The 22,529-nt window shown below is 36.1% G+C and overlaps 1 protein-coding gene across 1 annotated transcript in view; it reads left to right on the top strand.

The window, feature by feature from the left end:
* Positions 1-22,529, top strand: part of HEATR5B (HEAT repeat containing 5B) — a gene marked incomplete at its 3' end in the record, with an annotated part of 90,738 nt that overhangs the window by 10,334 nt on the left and 57,875 nt on the right. Inside the window, exons 5-17 of the mRNA XM_079721084.1 lie at positions 4,056-4,227; positions 5,936-6,093; positions 7,108-7,357; positions 9,628-9,783; positions 10,262-10,512; positions 12,132-12,243; positions 13,408-13,560; positions 14,615-14,714; positions 15,260-15,369; positions 16,415-16,578; positions 17,298-17,473; positions 20,196-20,301; positions 21,802-21,992. Coding sequence (XP_079577210.1) covers positions 4,056-4,227; positions 5,936-6,093; positions 7,108-7,357; positions 9,628-9,783; positions 10,262-10,512; positions 12,132-12,243; positions 13,408-13,560; positions 14,615-14,714; positions 15,260-15,369; positions 16,415-16,578; positions 17,298-17,473; positions 20,196-20,301; positions 21,802-21,992 — 2,099 coding nt within the window. The remainder of the gene's footprint in view (positions 1-4,055; positions 4,228-5,935; positions 6,094-7,107; positions 7,358-9,627; positions 9,784-10,261; positions 10,513-12,131; positions 12,244-13,407; positions 13,561-14,614; positions 14,715-15,259; positions 15,370-16,414; positions 16,579-17,297; positions 17,474-20,195; positions 20,302-21,801; positions 21,993-22,529) is intronic.

Here is a 22,529-nt window from a genome sequence, read left to right on the forward strand (position 1 = left end):
GTATGACAGACTCTAGGTCCATCCACCTCACTACAAATAACTCAATTTTGTTTCTTTTTATGGCTGAGTAATATTCCATTGTATATATGTGCCACAGTCAGAATGGCCATCATCAAAAAATCTACAAACAATAAATGCTGGAGAGGGTGTGGAGAAAAGGGAACCCTCTTGCACTGTTGGTTCGAATGTAAATTGATACAGCCACTATGGAGAACAGTATGGAGGTTCCTTAAAAAACTAAAAATAAAACTACCATATGACCCAGCAATCCCATTACTGGGCATATACCCTGAGAAAACGATAATTCAAAAAGAGTCATATACCAAAATGTTCATTGCACCTCTATTTACAATAGCCAGGACATGGAAGCAACCTAAGTGTCCATCAACAGATGAATGGGGGCTTCCCTGGTGGTGCAGTGGTTAAGAATCCGCCTGCCAATGCGGGGGACATGGGTTCGAGCCCTGGTCTGGGAGGATCCCACATGCCGTGGAGCAATTAAGCCCGTGAGCCACAACTACTGAAGCCTGTGCACCTAGAGCCCGTGCTCCGCAATGAGAGAAACCACCGTAATGAGAAGCCCACGCACGGCAACGAAGAGTGGCCCCGCTCGCCGCAGCTGGAGAGAGCCCACGCACAGCAACGAAGACCCAACACAGCCAAAAATAAATATATAAAAAATAAATTAAAAAAAAAAACCAGATGAATGGATAAAGAAGATGTGGCACATATATTATAGAGTTTTGAGTCTACTTTGTAGGTTCTTTATTTCTATATCAGATACGTGATTTGCAAATATTTTCTCCTACTGTGTGGTCTGTCTTTTCATTCCCTAAATAGTGCCTTTCTAAGAAGAGAAGTTTTGAATTTTGTCAAAGTCCAATTTATCCGTTTTTGGATGTATGTTCCATTTTGAGTTAATTTTTGTATATAGTGTGAGGTATGAATCAAAGATTTTTTGTTTTGTTTTTTGCACATGGATATTCACTTGTTCTAGCACCATGTTGAAAAGACTCTTTTCTTCACTAAATTGCCTTTGCACCTTTGTTGAAAATCAGTTGTCCTTATAAATGTGGATCTAGTTTTGAAATCTCTGTTCTGTTTCATTGATCTATTTGTCTATCTTGATGTCAATAACACTTTCTTGCTTACTGTACCTTTATAATGTCTTAAAATCAGGTAGTGTTAGCCCTCCAACTTTTTTTTTTTCAAAATAGTTTTGGCTATTCTAGGTCCTTTGCATTTCCATATAAATTTTAACTTGTCCATTTCTACAAAAATAACATGCTGAGATTTTTATTCAGGTTGCATTGAATCTATAGATCAGTTTGGGGATAGTTGCCAGCTTAACATTATTAAGTCTAACTCATGAATGCGATATCTCTACCTCTCATTCATTTAGGTCTTCTTTGATTACTCTTAGCAACATTTTGTGGTTTTCAAATGCACAGATCTTGCACCTCTTTTGTCAGATTTATCCATAAGTATTTCATTTTCTATGCTATTTTAAATAGTATTGATTAAAAGCTTTTTTTTTCAATTTCTAATTGTTCATTACTAACATATAGAAATACAACTGATTTTTGTACACTGGTCTTGTATCCACCAACCTTCTTAAACTGCCTTACTAGTTCTATCAGATTTTTTTTTTTTTTTTTTTTTTTTTTTTTTTTTTGCGGTACACGGGCCTCTCACTGTTGTGGCCTCTCCCGTTGCGGGGCACAGGCTCTGGAGGCGCAGGCTCAGTGGCCATGGCTTACGGGCCCAGCCGCTCCGCAGCATGTGGGATCTTCCCGGACTGGGACACGAACCCGTGTCCCCTGCATCGGCAGGCGGACTCTCAACCACTGCACCACCAGGGAAGCCCTTGCTTTTTTAATAGATCCTATCAGGTATTCTGTGCGGACAATCATGTTGTCTGTGAATAAAGACAGTTTTACTTCTTTTCCAATCTCGAGGCTTTTTATTTATTTTTCTTTCTTGCTGCACTGGCTGGTTAGATCCTTCAGTGCAATGTTGAATAGAAAACATGAGAGGTGACATCCTTGTCTTGTTCCTGATCCTTAAGGGGAAAACATCCAGTCCTTCACCATTAAGCATGATGTTAACTGTCAGTTTTCCTTGATGATCTTTATCAAGTTGAGGAAGTGCCCTTATATTTCTAGCCTTCCAAGAAGTTTTTATCAAGAATGGATTTTGTCAAATTTGATTTCTTGTGTCGTTTCTGTTGTTGCTATTTTCTAATTAAGTGTTTTGGGTTTTTTGGGGGTTTTTTTGGCTGCTTTCTGCAGTTTGTGGGATCTTAGTTCCCCAACCAGGGATTGAACCCAGGCCCCTGGCAATGAAAGCGCTGAGTCCTAACCACTGGACCGCCAGGGAATTCCTGTCTAATTAAGCTTTTTTTTTTTTTTTTTTTTGCGGTACGCGGGCCTCTCACTGTTGCAGCCTCTCCCATTGCGGAGCACAGGCTCTGGACGCGCAGGCTCAGCGGCCATGGCTCACGGGCCCAGCCGCTCCGCGGCATGTGGGATCCTCCCGGACCGGGGCACGAACCTGTGTCCCCTGCATCGGCAGGCGGACTCTCAACCACTGCACCACCAGGGAAGCCCCAAATTAAGCTTTTTATTTTAGGATAATTGTAGGTTTTCCTGTATTTGTGAGAAATAATATACAGAGATCTTTATAAACTTTTACCCAGTTCCCCCCAATGGTAATATCTTGTAAAAGCATAGTACAGTATTACAAGCAGTATAATACAATATTGACATTGACACAATCCACTGATCTTGTTCAGTTTTCCCAAGTTTTACGTATATTCTGTTAAATGTTTTTTCAGCCTCTATTGAGATGAATTGTATGACTTTTCTTTTTCAGCTTACTAATGTAATGAATTACATTGATTAGTTTTAGAATTTTGACCAATCTTTCATTCCTAGGATAAACCCTACGTGGTCGTGATATAGTATCCATTTTATATATTGTTGGATTAGAGTTGCTAAAATTTTGTGTATAATTTTTGCATTGTGTTCATGAGGGATATTGGCATGTAGTTTTCTTCTCTTGTAGTGTCTTATCAGATTTCAATATCAGGGTAATGTTGGCCTTATAGGATGATTTGGGAAGTGTACCCTTCTCAATTTTCTAGAAGAGTTTCTATAGGATTGGTATTTCTTACTTAAACATTTGGTTGAATTCAACAGTACATCTCTCTGGGTCTCCAGTTTTCTTTGGGGGAAGATTTTAAACTACACATTCAATTTTTAAAATAGATATTGGGCTATTTAGGTTATCTGTTTCTTCTTGAGTGAGTTGTCTGTTTCATGTAAGTTGTCAAATATATTGTCCTTTTAATATGTATTGAATCTGTAGTGATGTGACTTCTCTCATTTCTAATTTTGGTAGTTTGTGTCTTCTCTCTCTTTGTCTTCATCTGTCTGGCTAAATTTCTATCAAAATATATTGGTTGTCTCAAAGAAGCAGCTTTTGGCTTCATTTCTGTTTTTCAGTTTGCTGGTTCACTGATTTCCTCTCTTACCTATATTACTTCCTTTTTTTCCTGCTTACTTTGTGTTGAATTTGCTCTATGTCATCTAGTTTCTTAAGGTAGAAGCTGAGGTTGTTGATTTGAGACATTTCTTCTTTTTTTTTTTTTCCGGCCACGCCATACGGCTTGCGAGATCTCAGTTCCCCCGACCAGGGATTGAACCCAGGCCACGGCAGTGAATGCCCAGAATCCTAACCACTAGGCCACCAGGGAACTCTCCAGAGACCTTTCTTCTTTCTAATACAGGAGTTTAGGGTTACAGTTTCCTCCTAACTGCTGGAAACTCTCTCAAGGCAGTAAGCTGGGACAAATGTAGGGTTCAACTTGCATTTTCCATCTCTTAAGGATTAGCATCCTTCAGTGCCTGATGTCCAGTGTCTTTGAAACTTGTTTCATATATTTTGTCCAATTTTTTAGTTATTTCAGGAGAGAGAGTAAATCTGGTTCTTGTTTATCCATCTCTGGAAGTAGAAGTTCTAATTTACTTTTTTTTTTTTTTTTTAAATTCCAGTGTCTCCTAGAACTACAGAATGAAGCTGTGTTCATGTGGACTGCTGAACTGGAAAATATAGCCACTCTCTGCTTTAAGGCTTTGGAAAATTCAAACTATGGGGTACGGGTGGCAGTGTCTAAACTCTTAGGAACAGTCATGGCTACAGCATTGATGCCAAAACAAGCAACAGGTATCATTGTTTGCCAGCCCCCGATCTAGACTGTAACAGGTATTTGAAGGTATATGGAATGCTTTCTTCTAAATGACTTATTACTTCTAGGCAAGTCACTTTAAAGGCTTTAAATTAGTATCTTTGTCTACTTTTTCATAAAATAGAAGTACCCAAATGGCATTTTCCTTGATATAGTCAGGACTTTTTTTCTTTTTTTTTTTTTTTTTGCCATACCGTGGGGCATGCGGAACTTCCCCAACCAGGGATCGGACCCACGCCCCCTGCAGTGGAAGCACAGAGTCTTAACCACTGGACCACCAGGGAAGTCCCAGTCAAGACATTTTTTATGATGATACTGTGCAACATTACATGCATCAAGTATGTTGGACATACAAGCAAATAAGATTTATGAAATGGTTTTGTCTCATGTTCAAGGGACTGGAATCTGGCACTTTACATGCCTTCTTACTTTCAGTCCCTGATGAGTAGATCCCCATTCATAGCATAGTATTATTTTTCTTCTTTTCTTGACCATTATTATAAGCAGAATCAGAGACAGCACTGATTTTCCCAGTGACTTCTACTGTGCCTCACAGTTCCATAGAGATGCTTCAGGGACAGTTCTGAGTAGATGCTGAGTGAATCCAGCTCTGTTGTCCCTACCCCTATTCCATCTCTGTATTGTAGAAAGAGAATCAGATCTTACAGATTCAAGTCCTAGCTCTTATGTTTATTTGCTGTGAAACCCTTTGAGCTTTGATCTCTTCATCTTTAATCATGATTACTTCAGTGTCTGAATTAGATAACGATGATGATGATAGGTAACAATTATTAAGTGCTAACTATGTATAAGGCACTGAATTAAGCATATAACAGAGTTGTTTTATTTAATCCTGTCAAAAGCCCTAGGAATCCTAAGTACTGTTGTTATTCTCATTTTATAAACAAGAAAATTTAGGCTTAGAGAGGTTGTGTCATTTGTGGTGTAGTAAGTGTTCTATTAAGTGAAATTAAAACCCAGGCATTCAAATTCCAAAGCCTGCATAGTTAATTGTGAGCTTTATGCCTCTCCTACAGAATTTTTGTGAGGATTATGTTTGCTACTATGTATGAAAGGACTTTATAAAATAGGAAGCTCTTTACTAAGGATGGCAAGTCGGTTGCAGTCCAGTGACGTTTCAATCCATTGGTAATTGTTGTATAGAAAGCATGGTCTTGGGAATTGGGAATTCCCTGGCGGTCCAGTGGTTAGGACTCGGCGCTTTCACCGCCGTGGGCTCAGGTTAGATCCCTGGTCGGGGAACTAAGATCCCACGAGCCACGTGCTGTGGCCAAAAAAAAAAAAAAAAAGAAGTACGGTGTCCATCTCAACTGGGAGTGAGGGCTGCAGTCAGTTAGCAGTATCTGCTGTGAATGTGCGTTGTTTTTGTTGTGTTACACATATCAAGGCTAACATAATTGCTAGACTATTTTGGCATAGATATATTGAATTGTTTTAATTTCTAGCTCCTTTTTTTTAGCATTTTTTTGCTTCAAAATTGAATTTAATTTTACAAATATATTGTAAATTTTAAGATCATAAGAAAATAAATGACCCTATCTCCTTTGTAATAGTTTAAGTATCCTTAAAAACAATTACTTGAATTTTAAAGCTAGATTATTAGAAAATATTATTTAACTAATAGCAAAATATATTTGCTTATAAATATATTTTTCTTCCTGAAAGTAATGCGCCAGAATGTGAAGCGAGCAACATTTGATGAAGTCTTAGAACTCATGGCCACAGGATTTCTACGTGGAGGGTCAGGTTTCTTAAAGAGTGGTGGAGAAATGTTAAAAGTTGGAGGGTCTGTTAATCGTGAAGTGAGAGTTGGAGTTACGCAGGTTTGTAATATATATGTATAAAAGAATTCTCAAAAAAAAAAAAAAAAGAATTCTCTTGGTATCACGTGTGAAATTTCATGGAAGACTCTTACTAAGTAACAGCACGTACAGAAATTTTTAATACTGTCTAAAATTAAATAATTTTTAAAATGTCTTTCAAAACATTTCTTTTACTAAATGAATGAATTACATTCAAATCTAAATTGCATCTTATATGGAAAGGTAGGTATTTGATGTGTAAAGAAGCCTATGTCTGCTATATCTATCTGTCTATCTTTAACAAAATTTTTCCAAATTTTACTTCGCAGAAAATCAGAAGTAAAGTAATTGAGTTTTAATTGAAATTGTATTCAAGTAGCTTGAGGCAGTTAGATTTTAATGTTTTCCAACAACTCTTGTAGGTAAAAATATTGGTTAGTACTTTGGATTTATCATCATTGATTAATCACCAGTGCAATTATGCAGTTAAACCTGACTTGAAATTATAGTTTCAAAATAATAATTAATGCCAAATAAGATGTTATGGTTAATAACCTAATAATAATTAACACCTAATAGGATGAAATGCTTTTTTGTGATCTTAGTCAAAATCATCCAATTATACCTTATTCCAGAAACAAGCATAAAATGGAAGTAAACCATTTGTATCTTACAGTCGTAATCAAATGTTTTGTAGCTCTAGGTCAGCGTTTATTTAGCATATTAGGGTTTTATTACTATAACTTAATCACCTTCATCACCAGGGTGAATTCACCTTTCCTTCCCTCCTGCACCATACTCTCTTTGTGTTCTTCTTGAAGTTATTATCCTGAGAACTGTTTTTAGTCAAAGATACTTCAACCAGTAATTCCCATGCTAGAAGTACTAAAAAGGTCTCAAGTTTTAAATTTTCTCAATTTTAATCTCAAAGATAATTTATTTTTCATGCTGTCATCAGTTATTTATGTAGTTGCTTTATCTGTAACTTCATTTCATTTATACAAATTTACCTAAAGCATCTTAATCTATTTACAGGCATATGTTGTTTTTGTAACAACATTGGGTGGTCAGTGGTTAGAGCGTAGCTTTGCCACATTCTTGTCTCATGTACTTGATCTGGTTTCCCATCCTCGGGCAACGCAAACACATGTAGAGGCTGTGTACTCCAGACGGTGTGTCTCCTTTATCCTAAGAGCTACTGTGGGCAGTTTGCTAGGTGAAAAAGCCCAGATTGCAGCTGCCAAAGAAATATGCCAAGCGATTGGAAAGCAAATGAAAGCAGTAGGTAAGAATTTTTTTTTAAATAAGTTTACTTATTTATTTACTTTTGGCTGTGTTGGGTCTTCATTGCTGTGCACAGGCTTTTCTCTAGTTGTGGCGAGCAGGGGCTACTCTTTGTTGCAGTGCGCAGGCTTCTCATCGTGGTGCTTCTCTTGTGGGGCATGGGCTCTAGGTGTGCGGGCTTCAGTAGTTGTGGCACACGGATTCAGTAGTTGTGGCCCACAGGCTCAGTAGTTGTGGCTCGCGGGCTCTAGAGAGCAGGCTCAGTAGTTGTGGCACACGGGCTTAGTTGCTCTGCAGCATGTGGGATCTTCCCGGACCAGGGCTAGAACCCGTGTCCCCTGCATTGGCTGGCGGATTCTTAACCACTGCACCACCAGGGAAGTCCCAGTAGGTAAGAATTAATGTCATGATCTGTATTGTTGATTACTTTAGTCATTTAGTTCTTTACTGTTATTCTTAATGAATACTAATAGATCTGATTAGTTCATATATCTTTCTGGACTGTGTTTTAATAGTCATTTTTATTGTGTACTCTTATTTGATATTCAAACAACATATAATTACAGTGAAGTGGAGTTTTTCAGTATTTGGATAGTGTGTTTGTAAGGTTAGGCTTTCTGTTTTATATCTAGTATCTACTGATTTTATAACTCTCCTGGTATGCTGCAGCACACTGAGGAATCTTTGAGGAATAATCTCTTGTGGTTTTTCTTCTTGGAACCTATTGTTTTATAAATACATGTTGTTTTCCCCTCCGTTAATAGGCTTAATGTGAAAATTTAGAGAGAAACAGTTACAGGTGGTTTTTAGCCCACTATAGGATATACTGTGAAACCTCAGTAATTCATAATTAAAAGAAATCCTTTTCTAGGAAGTGTCAATTTTATAAATTTTTCTGTTTAACAAGTAGTTATTGAGTATTTGAGATTGCAAAGCAGTAATTCAGGTTTTGAACAGTGAGTAAGATAAAGTTCCTGCCTTCCTGGAGCTTATAATAATACAAGTAAGGAACTAATGCAAAGTAAAATATAAATACTATAAGATAATTTACTTTTATCACTCTTGGGAATATACATTAACTTTAATCAAGAAAATTATATTGCTTAACAGCGGTCTTTAGAAATAAAAATTTAATGAATAGAAAATATCCAGCACTTTATATTTAGCGAATATATTGAACATCTTATAAAATTAATAAAAATAAATCCACAAATAGTTTATAGTTTTTGTTGTTTGTAATAGCTTACTAGGCAAACCATATTTTAAATGCATGGGACTAACTGAAAGTTAGGAATTGTGAATTAAAGGGTGTTTAAATTAATGAGGTATCATTCTTTAGGTATGTTAAAATAATAACCTGTCCTAGGTTCACAACTTTATAAATATTTGTACATTTATTCTTTGAAGAAATGTTTGAGTATCAAAGACACTGTGCCAAACATTGGGAGTAAAACAGCGAGCCACGTGTAGATAGCACCTGTTCAGGGAGCTTAGAGCTTAGTACCTAAAAGAGAGAGTTTGTGCATTTCCAAGTCCAGAAATGTCTAAGAAGAAAAGAGGCATTTAATTTTAATCCATAGTGTATTAATCTATTATATCCTATTATTCTACAATTTATAGCCTGGTAATTCATAATGAATGTAAATAAGAAAGTTTTACTGTCATTTAAGGGTTATTAATCTTAAGGTCACAGATTTTTAAGCCATTAAGCCATTCGATTTTTAAAATGGTAAAAGCAGAATTAAACATAGTGCTATGTATCTGGAATTTATGGACCAGAATATATTCTCAATTAGTAATTTGACAAGGAATTTTTATTTGTTTCATGATTAAATATGTTTCAATTCTATTGGAAGCTAAAAGGTGGGGCCAGGGACCAGCAAGTTAATGGAAATTTTGAGGAACATCCCAGTAAGAAATTCTAAAGTCACTTTCCTTATAGAGCTTCTTTCTGGTCAGTAATTTGACAGTGATGCTACCAGCACACTACAGCTCTTAAAATAGCAGTGATAATAATAAAGTAAGAATAATAGCTGCTAATGTTTACTGAATGTATATTGGGGGTAGCATTGTGCTAAATTCTTTATATTGACTTTTTATCATTGTGGTTTTGATTTGTATTTCCCTAATTGTTAGAGATGTTCAGCATACAAACAGAGTTCTTAACAGTGAGGTATCAGCTGGTATAATTTAAAAACATAAATTGTGTAGATCAAAAAATTATATCACAAATTAATTCACCCACATTCATACATAATTTTGTGTTTCCAGAAGCGGTAGTGAATGACACTAGTGGTGAAAACAAATCTGGAGCAGCAGACATTGCAGCAAGCCAGCATGTGATGGTTTGCGCCTTGCAGGAGCTTGGGAGCCTGGTGCAGAGCCTAAATGCCACTGCATCCCCTCTTATTCAGGAAGCATCTATAGGTATGATATTCACTTATATGCTGGAATATTTTTTTCAATATTTTTAGAAGTCATGGGTGTGATTGATATTTAACTTCTGATTGGTTGCTTATCATGGTAATTAGCAGTTTAGATCATTTGTTAAATGTTGGGTTTTATTTAGGATTCACTGTAATAGTGAATCTTGAATTAAACATTGTAATAAAGTTTGGGGAGACAAATCAAAAACAGTCATGGTAGTTTTGTTTCTAAACTTTATTGAGTACTTTACACCAACATTTATATTTTATTGGATGTAATTGTACTATGTTCTTTGTAGAAAATGTTCCTTAAAGTACTTTCCTGTTTATGAGTTGATATATGTGTTTTTTGGCACAGTTCTAAATGTATCTGTGTAAAGCCATAACAATTATGATTTTAATTATTGTGTTACACATAGTTCTTTTAACTCATGAAATTGTGTGACTTCATTAAGAGTAATTTTTTGAGTATTTTTTAGGCCTTTTGGAGACGGTGACTTCAGTGCTTCTTCACCCAAGCATGGCAGCTCGACTTGCTGCTGCGTGGTGTCTGCGCTGTGTGGCTGTGGCGCTGCCTTTCCAGCTGGCACCATTTCTAGACAGGTGTGCAGAACGACTCAACAACCTGAAAACTTCACCAGAAGCTGTTAGTGGATACAGTTTTGCAATGGCTGCTTTGTTAGGTGGAGTTCATCAGTGTCCTTTGGGCATTCCTCATGCCAAGGGAAAGGTATGACAAAGATCCTAAGATTATAAGTGCTGTCACATGGACTTTAGTCTTTATTGGAACACCTTCTGTGATTGATGTTGAACTGGGTGATGAAACAAAAACAGTTTTACTCTGATAATAAATGATACAGTATTCTGCTAATATGGAGTCGAAAGACCCTAATTAAAATTTGATATTTAATCCTGATACGGGAATAATAGTTTTTTCTGGGTATAGTATCATTTTATAATTTATTTTAGAGAGAGGGAAAAAAAGCCCTTATAGTAATTCTTTAGAAATCAGAGCTTTTCTTTGGGGTTTTAGAAATAAAAATTCACATTGCTATATTCAAAATGTCAAGAGAATGTGCTATTGCTATAGTTAGCATTTTGGTAATACTTAATAAAAATTGAATGGTTTTCATGAATCAGTTACTTTTTTTTCCCTTTCTCCTATACCTTATACTACTATCAAGATTTTCTTCTTAGGAATATTAAGTGTTTATATAAATATTATTTGCAACTTTATATTGGGGCTAGATCTTTTGTTTTTTGTTTTTCTGTTTTTTTTTTTTTCCTGGGTTACCAGGCCCATGTCCATTCATTTCTGTGAGTTCCATAGCTGCTACTCAAATCTGGGCTTCCATCTCCCTTTGTCATATGCTTGCCTCCTCACTGATTATCCTCCTTGGAATCTTTTTCTCCCATCTCTTCCACCCCACTTTCGTATTTTATGTTTGCTCAGAGACCCTTAGGAGCTACCCAGAGATCAGAGAATAAAATATAATCACCTTTGTCTGCTAAACTGGTACCTTCATAATTTGCCTTTATTCTGCCCTTTCATTGTAGTTTCTCACTGCTCTAGTCAGACTAGTCATCTTGCTTTCCTTCCGTGCTTTTTTCAGCCTCCATGTCTTTGCTCTTGCTAATCTCTTAATTAGAATTTCGTCCCTCTTCTTGTTCACCTGCACCAAACTTAGCTGCTTTAGAGGCCCAATTCAAGTTCTGTCTCTTCCATGAATTATCTTCAGAGTTACTATGATAGCCTTTCTCTTTGCTGACCACTACATCTGTACTGTTATTTTATCGTTTGATTATGTGCTGCTTGTTACTTCCCATTTTTCCTATGTCTTCTCTCTCTAAGACTATAAGCACCATAAGATTAGCTTAATGGCAGATGTATAATAAGAGTTCAACAAATCTTTAAACGTAGGATAACAGTACTACTAATAATAGCATTTACTGTGTGATTACATGGACCAGCGCTGTTTTGAGTACTTTGCTGTATTAATTTATTAATCCTCATAAGAGTGAGGTTGGCACTCCTGTTATTCCTATTTTAGCAGTGAGGGAACTGAGGCAGAGAGATTGAGTTATCCTAAGTCAGAAAGCTAGGAGATGACAAAGCTGGGATATGGACTCAGGCATTCTGGCTCTAGAACTCACTCTTAACCACTGTGTTGTAATGGGTCTTCTCAAAGTCAGCAGAGCAATCAGGATTGATTAGGTATTGATGTTGCCTCTTTAAAAACATGTTAACAGCAACAACAAAAAAGGATAACTTCTTTCTTAATGGAGTATACTAGTTGTGTATTTTCTTACCTGATTTTGTTAAAATCCAATTCTAAACTTCTCTTGCAGATGGTAGTTAGTATTGCTGAAGATCTCTTACGAACTGCTGCCCAAAATAGCAGGCTATCTTTACAGCGCACCCAAGCTGGATGGCTCTTACTTGGAGCACTTATGACTTTAGGTACAATTATATTTGAGTAGGATTTTGTCTTATTCTGTAACTGTCAGTAGACTGTAAAGAAATTTTAATTTAGAAGATTCAACTTCACATTCTAGACTTTGAATGAAGTTAAAAAATGGTAATGATGTTTTTCTCATCATTTGGTATTAGATTTCTCTTTTTTGTAATTTCTGTTTATGTACATTTAGTGAGAAAGGTGTTAGCAAAGTTTCCCCTTTGCCATCAGAATAGCCATGGTCTAAATGATTAGCCTAGTATTAATGAAAAGAGATGAGAGTATGGGGCATATTCCATACCCAAAGTAAAGACCAGTGACATGATTTTATCAGAGTGATAAAGTCACACTTAAATGGCATCTCCCATTGGTGTTGCTTTCTTGGGGTTATCTTTATGCACTTCACTTTCCTAAGTGCTATGACAAATCTGAGGCGCAGGCAAAGTTTAGCACTGTACATAGAACAGAAATATGTTTTATCATTGTGATAAGGTGTGTCCACTTTTTACTCCACATGTTTGGCTTCTACTATAAAAAGTATGCGTGTGTGTGCTACAAAGTTACTCACTGCTTGATGCATCTACCTTTTGGAAATTAAACCTTGACCTCATTTTCTAAAGAAAATAAAAAGTGGTAACTTTTTTTTCTAGAAATTTATGTTGTGTGGTATGTTAAATGAATTCCTTAGCAATGGAAATATAGGTGCCTAGTTCTAAATATACTACTCCATAGAACTAAATTAACCATATAAATTGCCCTTAAAATGGAGGAGTAAATATATGTATGTGTTTGGGAGTGGGTGTACATGTTTATATACATATATAATATTTATAGAAAAGGTATCATGAAATATGTCCCAGATATGTTTTATCATTGATAGAATGTAATCCATCATTCTGAATATATTTGGGTAATTTCTTTTAGATGACTTTTTGTGGATTTGTTTTATGTTGGATGCTAAAAATATCGATAGTTTTTAGGGGAATTTTATTATGCTTTAATATGTATTTTACTTACTGAATAAGAAACATTTTGAAAATGTTAATATTATAGACAAAGATACAGTGAAATGATAGATATTGTTAAAGCTTGTTTGGGGCTCTTTTCTTTGACTTTTGTTTGTAATGCTATATATGTGTATGGTTTTGTGTTCTCATTTTCTCTGTCAGGACCATCTGTTGTTCGTTACCATCTGCCCAAGATGTTGTTATTGTGGCGGAATGTTTTCCCTCGTTCATTGAAGGAATTGGAGGCTGAGAAGGCCCGAGGCGATTCTTTTACCTGGCAGGTAACATTGGAAGGTCGTGCTGGAGCCTTATGTGGTAAGAACTGAAAGGACTGCACTTTCAGAATATTATTTTCTTACTAAAATATTTGTGAAGTGAAGGAAAATCATTACTTCAATTTTTTATTTTAATATATAATGATGAATCTGTACACTTTTGGATTTAGAAAGAAACTTTATAAGTAATCTATACCAGTTTACTAAATTTGTAATAAAAATGAAGCTGAGATTCTGAAAAGGAGGTTAGAGTTCATGATCAATTAGGAGCTGGAACAAGCCAGGCATCTTAATTCCCAGTTATTGCATTCTTCCACCTGAAGAAGCACTGGGTCACCAAGTAAAAAAGCCCAGTGCCTACTTAAAGGATAAAGAAACAAGATTACCAAGGTTACTGAGTTTACAGTTAGTCTTTTCTTAATGGACAGATAGCTGTTTTCTCCCATCAAATCTGCAAAAGTTGATACGTCTTTTAGATACCAGCATTTTAAAAAGTATGAAAGTTGTTTTTGTTTGGGAGTCAGCAACTTACAGGAAAGGCTCAAGTTTTGTTTTACTTGAAAACTAGAATTACACAGAGTGACCCTGTCCTTTTTTGCTTTATCTGAGGGTGAAAAGTGCTTCTTTTTTCAAACTGTGGGAGACAGATGTACACTTAACCATAAGCGCCACAGGGCAAAGTGTTAGTTTTGTTCCCACACATCTAAGAGCTGTTTTAGTCTTAGCTCTACTGCTAAAGAGCCAATAAAGCTATGTCCTCTCACTGGGCCATTATGTCCACTGTTGGTTCTGTTCTGAAACAGCTTTTTTTGTAGTTATCTGAATTCATGTGGGGTCATAGACTTCTGAATTCTCACTCACAGAAATCTTTCTAACAGACATCTTCCCTCCCTCCATTTTTGCTGTCCACTCTTCTAGCCTTTTCTAATGAGTTTTCTCTAAAGTTGCAATTGGTTCTTCTTTTGGTTTGACCTTGTTTTAGAACTTTATATTTTGTAATAATTAAAAATTTTAGGTACCTTTATATAATTTTATAAATTTGTTCATCCTCACAAAAGCTGTTTCAAATATGTCTTTTTAAAATTTTTATCTAGCAATGAGGAGTTTTGTTGCACATTGTCCTGAACTCCTAACTGAAGATGTGATTAGAAAATTGATGACCCCTATTGAATGTGCCATGACTATGATGTCACAGTAAGTAGGCAATTAGGACACATTAACATCCAATCTTACATATTTATAAATAGCCATGTTTTGTAATTCCCTATAGTATCATATAGGAAATGTACTAAATTTTATTTGTGTGAAGTGACTTTAAAAATTTTAGTAGCGGTGTGGTTATAAATAAAATTGTATTTTATTTATTTATTTAAATTATTATTTATTTATTTATTTATTTTGGCTGCGCCGGGTCTTAGTTAAGGCATGTGGGCTTCTTAATTGCAGCATGCAAGCTCGTAGATGCAGCATGCATGCGGGATCTAGTTCTCCGACCGGGGATCAAACCTGGGCCCCCTGTATTGTGAGCGTGGAGCCTTACCTACTGGACCACCAGGGAAGTCCCTAAAGTTGTATTTTATAGTGTTTCTGTTACTAACAGTAAAAGTCACAAAATAAACTAAAAGAAAAATGTAATAATTATCAATGTACTTTGACGGTACATTGATACATGGCTGGAAAAAAATGTAAGTAATGCTTATTCTAATAAGCTGATACTAATTATACTTTTGATATTTTAGCATTCCATCTGTAATTAAAGCCCACGGAGCTCATCTGAAAGCTAGTGCTGCAATGGTCCGTTTAAGACTTTATGATATCTTGGCGTTGTTACCTCCAAAAACTTATGAAGGTAAATAAAATTTGTGGATGTCTAATAAAAATTCTTCAGTATACCTTTGCAGTTCTTCACAATATCATAGAGTTCTGACCATGTAAAGGAAGGCAACCATTTTCCTTTTCTTCATACATAGTAGCTAACACTTCTTGAGCACTACTGTGTTCCAGGTCCCATTCTAAGCCTTTAACAGGTATTAGCATCTTTGACTCTAACCACAACCTTATGAGGCTAAAATATAGCTTTCTTTAAAGATGAAGAATCTCAGGTACTTAGAGGTTGTGTAACTTGCACAAGTCTGGGAGGTAGTTAGGTGGCAGAGCTTGGATTCAAACCCAGTTGGTTCATCTTCAGAGTCTATGCTTTTAATGACTATCCCAACTGTTATAATACAGCCAAAATTTAGGAATCTGGAGGGAGAATAGTAATGTACTTTTGCAGAAGTTAAATGTCATATAAAATGTTAATATTCCAGTGCAACCATGCCGAAGAATTTTGATATGCTCTGGTTCAGTGTTTGCACATCGTTAAGTAATTAATAGTAAATAATAATCATCACATTTAATATATTTAAAATAAAAAGTCTCTCCTCTATTTGAGTTTTTGATTACTTTAAATAATTTGGGCTAAAAGGCATAATACAAGAACAAAAAAGGAAGTGCCATTATTGTGTATTAAAACCAGTGTTAAAATATTTAATACTGGTTTTTCTTAAAAGGGAATGGGGACATAATTATTTTACTCCTGTTGAATATATTGCTGCTCTTGGTGGGCAGTGATTGTCATTTTCTTAAAAAGTATTCTCTTTGGGCTTCCCTGGTGGCGCAGTGGTTGAGAGTCCGCCTGCTGATGCAGGGGACACGGGTTCGTGCCCTGGTCCGGGAAGATCCCACATGCCGCGGAGCGGCTGGGCCCGGGAGCCATGGCCGCTGGGCCTGTGCGTCCGGAGCCTGTGCTCCGCAACGGGAGAGGCCACAACAGTGAGAGGCCCATGTAAGGCAAAAAAAAAAAAAAAAAAAAAAGTATTCTCTTTAATCTGACCTGAAGTTCTGTTTTTTAGGCTCTTTCAATGCACTTCTTAGAGAACTGGTAGCAGAATTCACTTTGACTGACAACTCAGCCAACACAACTACTTCCCTCCTCAGATCCCTCTGCCACTACGATGATAGTGTTCTTCTTGGTTCCTGGCTTCAAGAAACTGATCACAAATCAATTGAAGACCAGGTAGTAAACTATAAAGTGAAATGAAATACTAGCTTGATTGAAAAACAATGGTACTATTACACATTGTCATTTAAAAAGAAAATATTGTAGACTAAGGTTTAATTTTCATTTAGCTTTCTTAGACATTTAAAGATACCTTCCTAGGGGTGGATAAATAGTGAAAAAAGGTAAGCAGCAACAGTTAGAATTTGGCGAACTGTCTTTATTCAATATTCTGTGTATTTAGGTACCCTTTGGTTGCATTGGCAAAGATCAGTTTTGACTAGCTTTTTGGTTGTTGGTGTTTGTTTTGGTTTAGTTTATTTTGTGACAGGTGAGAGACGAATAGGATTTAGTAGGTTGAAGATTTAGAACCTTTTTTGCCCACTGAATACATTATTTCTTATGTACTTTTTAAAAAGAGTTACTAAAGGCCGCTTTTAAAAATTTTTTTGTGGGTTTAAGTTATTCCTGACATTATTTTGCTTACACATTTTGAGGTGGGTACTGCAAAAATGTTTTAGAATGAACAAAACTTTTAAAAAAATTGCATGAACTGTTGTGACTTTTTTTAATGGCCAAATTATATCTCTCTATTTAAAAATTTTCAGATTTAATCATTCTGTTCTTTCATTGTTACTTTTTCTCCCTCCTCCCCTGTTTTATTTGTCATGCCCAGTACTTGGTAAGTGAATTTCCCAAAGTGGATTTTGAATGATTTTTATGTCCTTCTTTTGCAGCTCCAGCCAAACAGTGCATCTGGAAGTGGGGCTCTGGAGCATGATCCATCCTCCATTTATTTACGAATACCTGCGGGAGAAGCTGTGCCTGGGCCTCTTCCCCTTGGAGTTTCAGTCATTGATGCTTCTGTGGCTCTTTTTGGTGTAGTGTTTCCTCATGTTTCTTTTAAACACCGGTTAGTATAAAGTCAATAAGGTGATTTTAGTTAAATATAAATTATTTTCAAGCAGTACATTTTCCCAACCAAGCTAACTCTTCAATAAGAAGAGTTTGGGGCTTCCCTGGTGGCACAGTGGTTGAGAGTCCGCCTGCCGATGCAGGGGACACGGGTTCGTGCCCCGGTCCGGGAGGATCCCACGTGCCGCGGAGCGGCTGGGATGGCCGCTGGGCCTGCGCGTCCAGAGCCTGTGCTCCACGATGGGAGAGGCCACAACAGTGAGAGGCCCACGTACCACAAAAAAAAAAAAAAAGAAGAGTTTGAACAATAGTCTCCTAAATGTAATAACATAAGTGGCACATAATAAATTGCATGCAAACCCCACATAATTTGAAACTGTTTTTAAAGTTTGACCCCATGTACTAGCATATGATATCCACTGTATTGTGGACTCAGTCTTAAACAACAAAATTTTCATTATAGTAGTTTGTTTGCCAGTTTATAAGTAGGTTTGCCTGTATCTTTAATTAGGTACACCAGTTTTCCAAGTCTTGTTACTGAGGAATTAAATGAGTGAGAAGTCTGCTCCCTAATATGACATTTGTCAGATGGTTAAAGTCTGGAACTTGGAACACTAAAGTAACTGATTCTTTTTTTAATAGGAGCATTTTAGTTTGCTATACTTTATGTCCACAAGACACCATACTTAACTTAGTAAGCATTTTATATACTTACAGTGATTTTCCCAAAAGAAGGAGTAAAAATGAATTAATGCAAGACCTTCACAGATAGTTCAGGTTTTACAAACTATGCCTTAAAAACATTGTTGTATTTGCATAGAAAAGATAGCATATCTTTACATATGTAGGTTAGTTGATTAATTGGTTTTTAATTTGAGGGGAAATTTTTAAATATGAAATTTTACTTTATCTAGATATCTTTAAGAACATTTGGTTGCCACATAAATGTTAAAGACCGTTAAAGGTGAAAGAATCTTATAAGGCATCTACTTTAATGTCCTTGTTTTAAATCTAAAGGAATCTAGGTCTAAGAGTTTGTGGTTTGTCAGAAATTATACAGCTAGTTATGAGACCCGTAACTAGAATCCAGGATTATCTTAACTTTTTAAAAAAATAAATGTATTTATTTATTTATGGCTGCATTGGGTCTTCATTGCTGTGTGCGGGCTCTCTAGTTGACGCGAGCGGGGGCCACTCTTTGTTGTGGTACGCAAGCTTCTTGTTGCGGTGGCTTCTCTTGTTGCGGAGCACGGGCTCTAGGCACGCGGTCTTCAGTAGTTGTGGCTCATGGGCTCTAGAGCACAGGCTCAGTAGTTGTGGTGCACGGACTTAGTTGCTCTGTGGCATGTGGGATCTTCCCGGACCAGGGCTCAAACCTGTGTCTCCTGCATTGGCAGACAGATTCTTAACCACTGTGCCACCAGGGAAGTCCTCTTAACTTTACTAAATCACTTTTGTGGAACCAGATGCAGTAAAAATAGATAAGTTCTATTAAAATATGTAACATAAGTATCCAGGGATGGAGGAATCAGTGAATAAATTATGGAAAGTTGATGGACTGGAATACATTTTACAAGAGACACTGTTTTGATATCAGAAAATGCTTATTATATATTGTTAAATGAAGAAGGTAAAAGGCAAGAAGTGATCCCAGTTTGATATTTTAAAATATGTGAAAATGTTCAATGGTTATTTCTAGGTAGTAACTTTTTGTTAATATTTTTCAAATTAAAAGAAATAAATATAGTAAGGAAAAAAATTTGTTTAAGTTATGTATTTGAGGTCAGTTATAGGCACATGATGTTTGATGGCCATGTTGGAGACCATGTGTGTCTTTTCAGGTGTGTGCTTGAAAGCAGTGTGGACAGTGCCCTGCTTCTTCAGCATAGATGTGGGTCTGTGTCAGACAAGGGTACAAGTGTCAGCTTTAGCCCCAAGTACCTCTAACTGGAGTTCCTGCTGGAGGCTGGATGGTTCCTTCCTATGTGATTTTTGAAGAATGCTTTGACCTGAGACCCATGGCCTTTTATAATTGAGCATAAATCCTCCCAGTGAAATTTCCCTAGATTCCTTTGCCCCACCTCTATTCTTTTTAGAAGAATCTGATATGACCTCATTCTCTTTAATCAGAATAGTCTCAAATGGCTGTGATTTGGGGAAGAGGGATAACTGTCTCATTTTTAAAATTTGAAACAAGAAAACAACCAATTCACCTCTGATTTTTCACATTTAACAAAATTGACCAAAGCTAAATCTTTTTTAAAAAATCTCCCAATTAGCTTCTAAAGATAGGACACGAGGTACTATTTTATTCTATGTGTGAGAGTATTTTTTAAAAAGAAAAAAATTATGCCACATTTTAAGATTTCCAACTTAAAAATCTTCCACAGAGATGCACAATTAATGATTGTTATTCAAGAAACCTTGAGCACCTACTTTATGCCAGGGGCTTTGTTGCACGCTGAAGACCACTGAAATTATGACATTATTTTGCTGATTGAAACTTAATATTAGTCCCTTGTGTTGTGCCAGTTAGTAGTTCATGTCCGTATATTAATTCAGAAGTAGGAGATCTGGTTTAGACCAGGGAATGAAGTGAAAAGAGATAGCATGGGGCATTATTTGTTAAACAATCAGCTTATACCCTTCTTCTTCTTTGTTTTTTTGGGCCAGGTTTGAATAAAAACTATTGCTAATGTGATCTTTTCTATTTTTTACAGATTACAGATGTTGGATCACTTTGCCGAATGTGTTAAACAAGCCAAAGGTGTTCGCCAGCAGGCTGTGCAGCTTAATATCTTTACAGCTGTTCTTAGTGCACTAAAGGTATTTACTTTTAAAACATAGCAAATATTCTGAACTAAGATTTTAATTAATACCTTTAATATAGTAATTCAGACATAACTAGACTATTAACGTTTATATGTATAGCTCTGGATAACCGTGCTTTTATATTATTTCATTTAAATTACTAGAAACTTTATATTAGGCTCATTGTAATTAAATAAGCTTTTATATTTTAGTAATATTAAAATTCATATTTTGATTTGATACCTCAAATTTTACAAGTGCTGGTACATTCGGAATTTTCAAACATGTCTGACTAATGAAGTTTGGTATTCTATTGAAGGCTAACTAGATAAAGCTTAAGCTTGATTTGTGGTTTAGACCATAAAGCAGGAGAGGCTATGTTTGTTATGTAGTTAAAAGAGTGCTGCATTTAGAGATTGTGTTCTGGTTTAGCTACTCAATAGGTTTCTGTCTTGTGTAGTTCCTTTAGCCTTTTTTTAAACCTCAAATTCTACATGTATGAAGTGAAATAACAAATATTTTGCTTATCTCTCAGAGTTCATGTACTGTACTATGCAGCTTATAGCCTCTCATGATGTATTTGAAAAGTCATATTATTCAGCACTAAGCTTATTAGATATCACTGCTTTAAAAGGGCAACGAGTACAAGTGTTTAAATGGACATTAATTAAATCACATTTTGTAAACTTCGGGGAAAAGGGATGTAGGCGTTGGTTATACAAATAAAGGCTCGTACCATTTATATAATCATTAGTATATGCCCTTTTTAGAGATGATCAGCTACCAACATCTGAGTTTTTTAAGAAAGGAGTGGGGTGGTCATGGTTTCCCTCAGTGGTTGGAAGTTTGGTTAACAGCTGTAATATTGCTGTACAGTATGCGTTTCTTCGTATATGTGCTAATGCCTCTGCTGTAGTTAACATTTTCCCTAGCTACCATGACTTATATTTTTGGTCTCAAGTAAGTAATTTAAGTTCCAGGACAGTAAGTGTAACTAGAAGAGAGATATTAACATTTAGTACGATGAACATTCATACTGATTGAGTTCAACATTCAGTTACTGATTATTCTTACCTCATTTTGTCTTTAGGTATGTATTGGATATACTCTTTATGACATAATTATCGTCTCTGGCATTTTTATATAAATGTATCAAAGTTTCATGTTCATGAGGCCTTTTCCTTCCTTAAAGTTATAATGATAAATTTCAGTCAGTTAAATAACAGTTGATTTAATAATACAGTGTCCTTTATGTATAAAAACAACTTTTAAGTATTTGTCTACGGATAGAGACATTCCCAAGGATTGTTGGTTTTAGGGCTGATTCAACTATAACTATGTTATGTATCATGTTGTGAAATCCTGTTTAGGAAAGTGATTACTGTCAGTCTAACATGTATTAATTCTAGGCATAGTATATGCATGGGAAAGTTGGCTGAAGAAAATAATGTGTGAAGATACATGCATATTTACAAAGATTGCAGTCCTTTTTTTTTTTTTTTTAAATAACCATAGGGCCTGGCTGAAAACAAAAGTACTTTAGGACCTGAGGAAGTTCGTAAATCTGCTCTGACACTAGTTATGGGGGCCCTTGACAACCCAAACCCCATCTTACGATGTGCAGCAGGGGAAGCTCTTGGAAGAATGGCTCAGGTAGTTGGAGAAGCAACTTTCATTGCTAGAATGGCCCAATATAGCTTTGACAAGTAAGTGGGTCTCTTTATCAACAAGTAATTTTCTCTCATAGGCAAAGATGTCTTTTAAGTTATCAGTAATTATTAACTGGACTGTATATTTTCCACATGGTAGATACTTTGAGTGTGGTGCAGGTTTCTGTTTCAGCTCTTGAATGTTACATAACGGAATCAAGAGGATTGTTAGTGACGGCATCTCTCAGTTATATGTAGTTTGCTCTGAAGTCCTTTTCTCTTATCTCTGCCCTCCCACACCCCCCACCATTATTCTTTCTGTTAATTTTCACTTTTTGGGATAAGCCATTCTTTTTCTAACTACTACCAAGTTTATCATTTCTTAAATTATCCCTGAAACGGGGGATACATTTAGCATTAGCTTTTAAGAATTTCTTGGCAATATTAATTTAAAAGAGTGATCTCAGAGATCCACATAAGTATGTTTAAGATGATAAATGCAGGGCTTCCCTGGTGGCGCAGTGGTTGAGAGTCCTCCTGCCGGTGCAGGGGACGCGGGTTCGTGCCCCGGTCGGGGAGGATCCCACGTGCCGT

Source organism: Hyperoodon ampullatus, assembly GCF_949752795.1.
Source record: "Hyperoodon ampullatus genome assembly, chromosome: 15".
Classification (NCBI taxonomy): Eukaryota; Metazoa; Chordata; class Mammalia; order Artiodactyla; family Ziphiidae; genus Hyperoodon; species Hyperoodon ampullatus.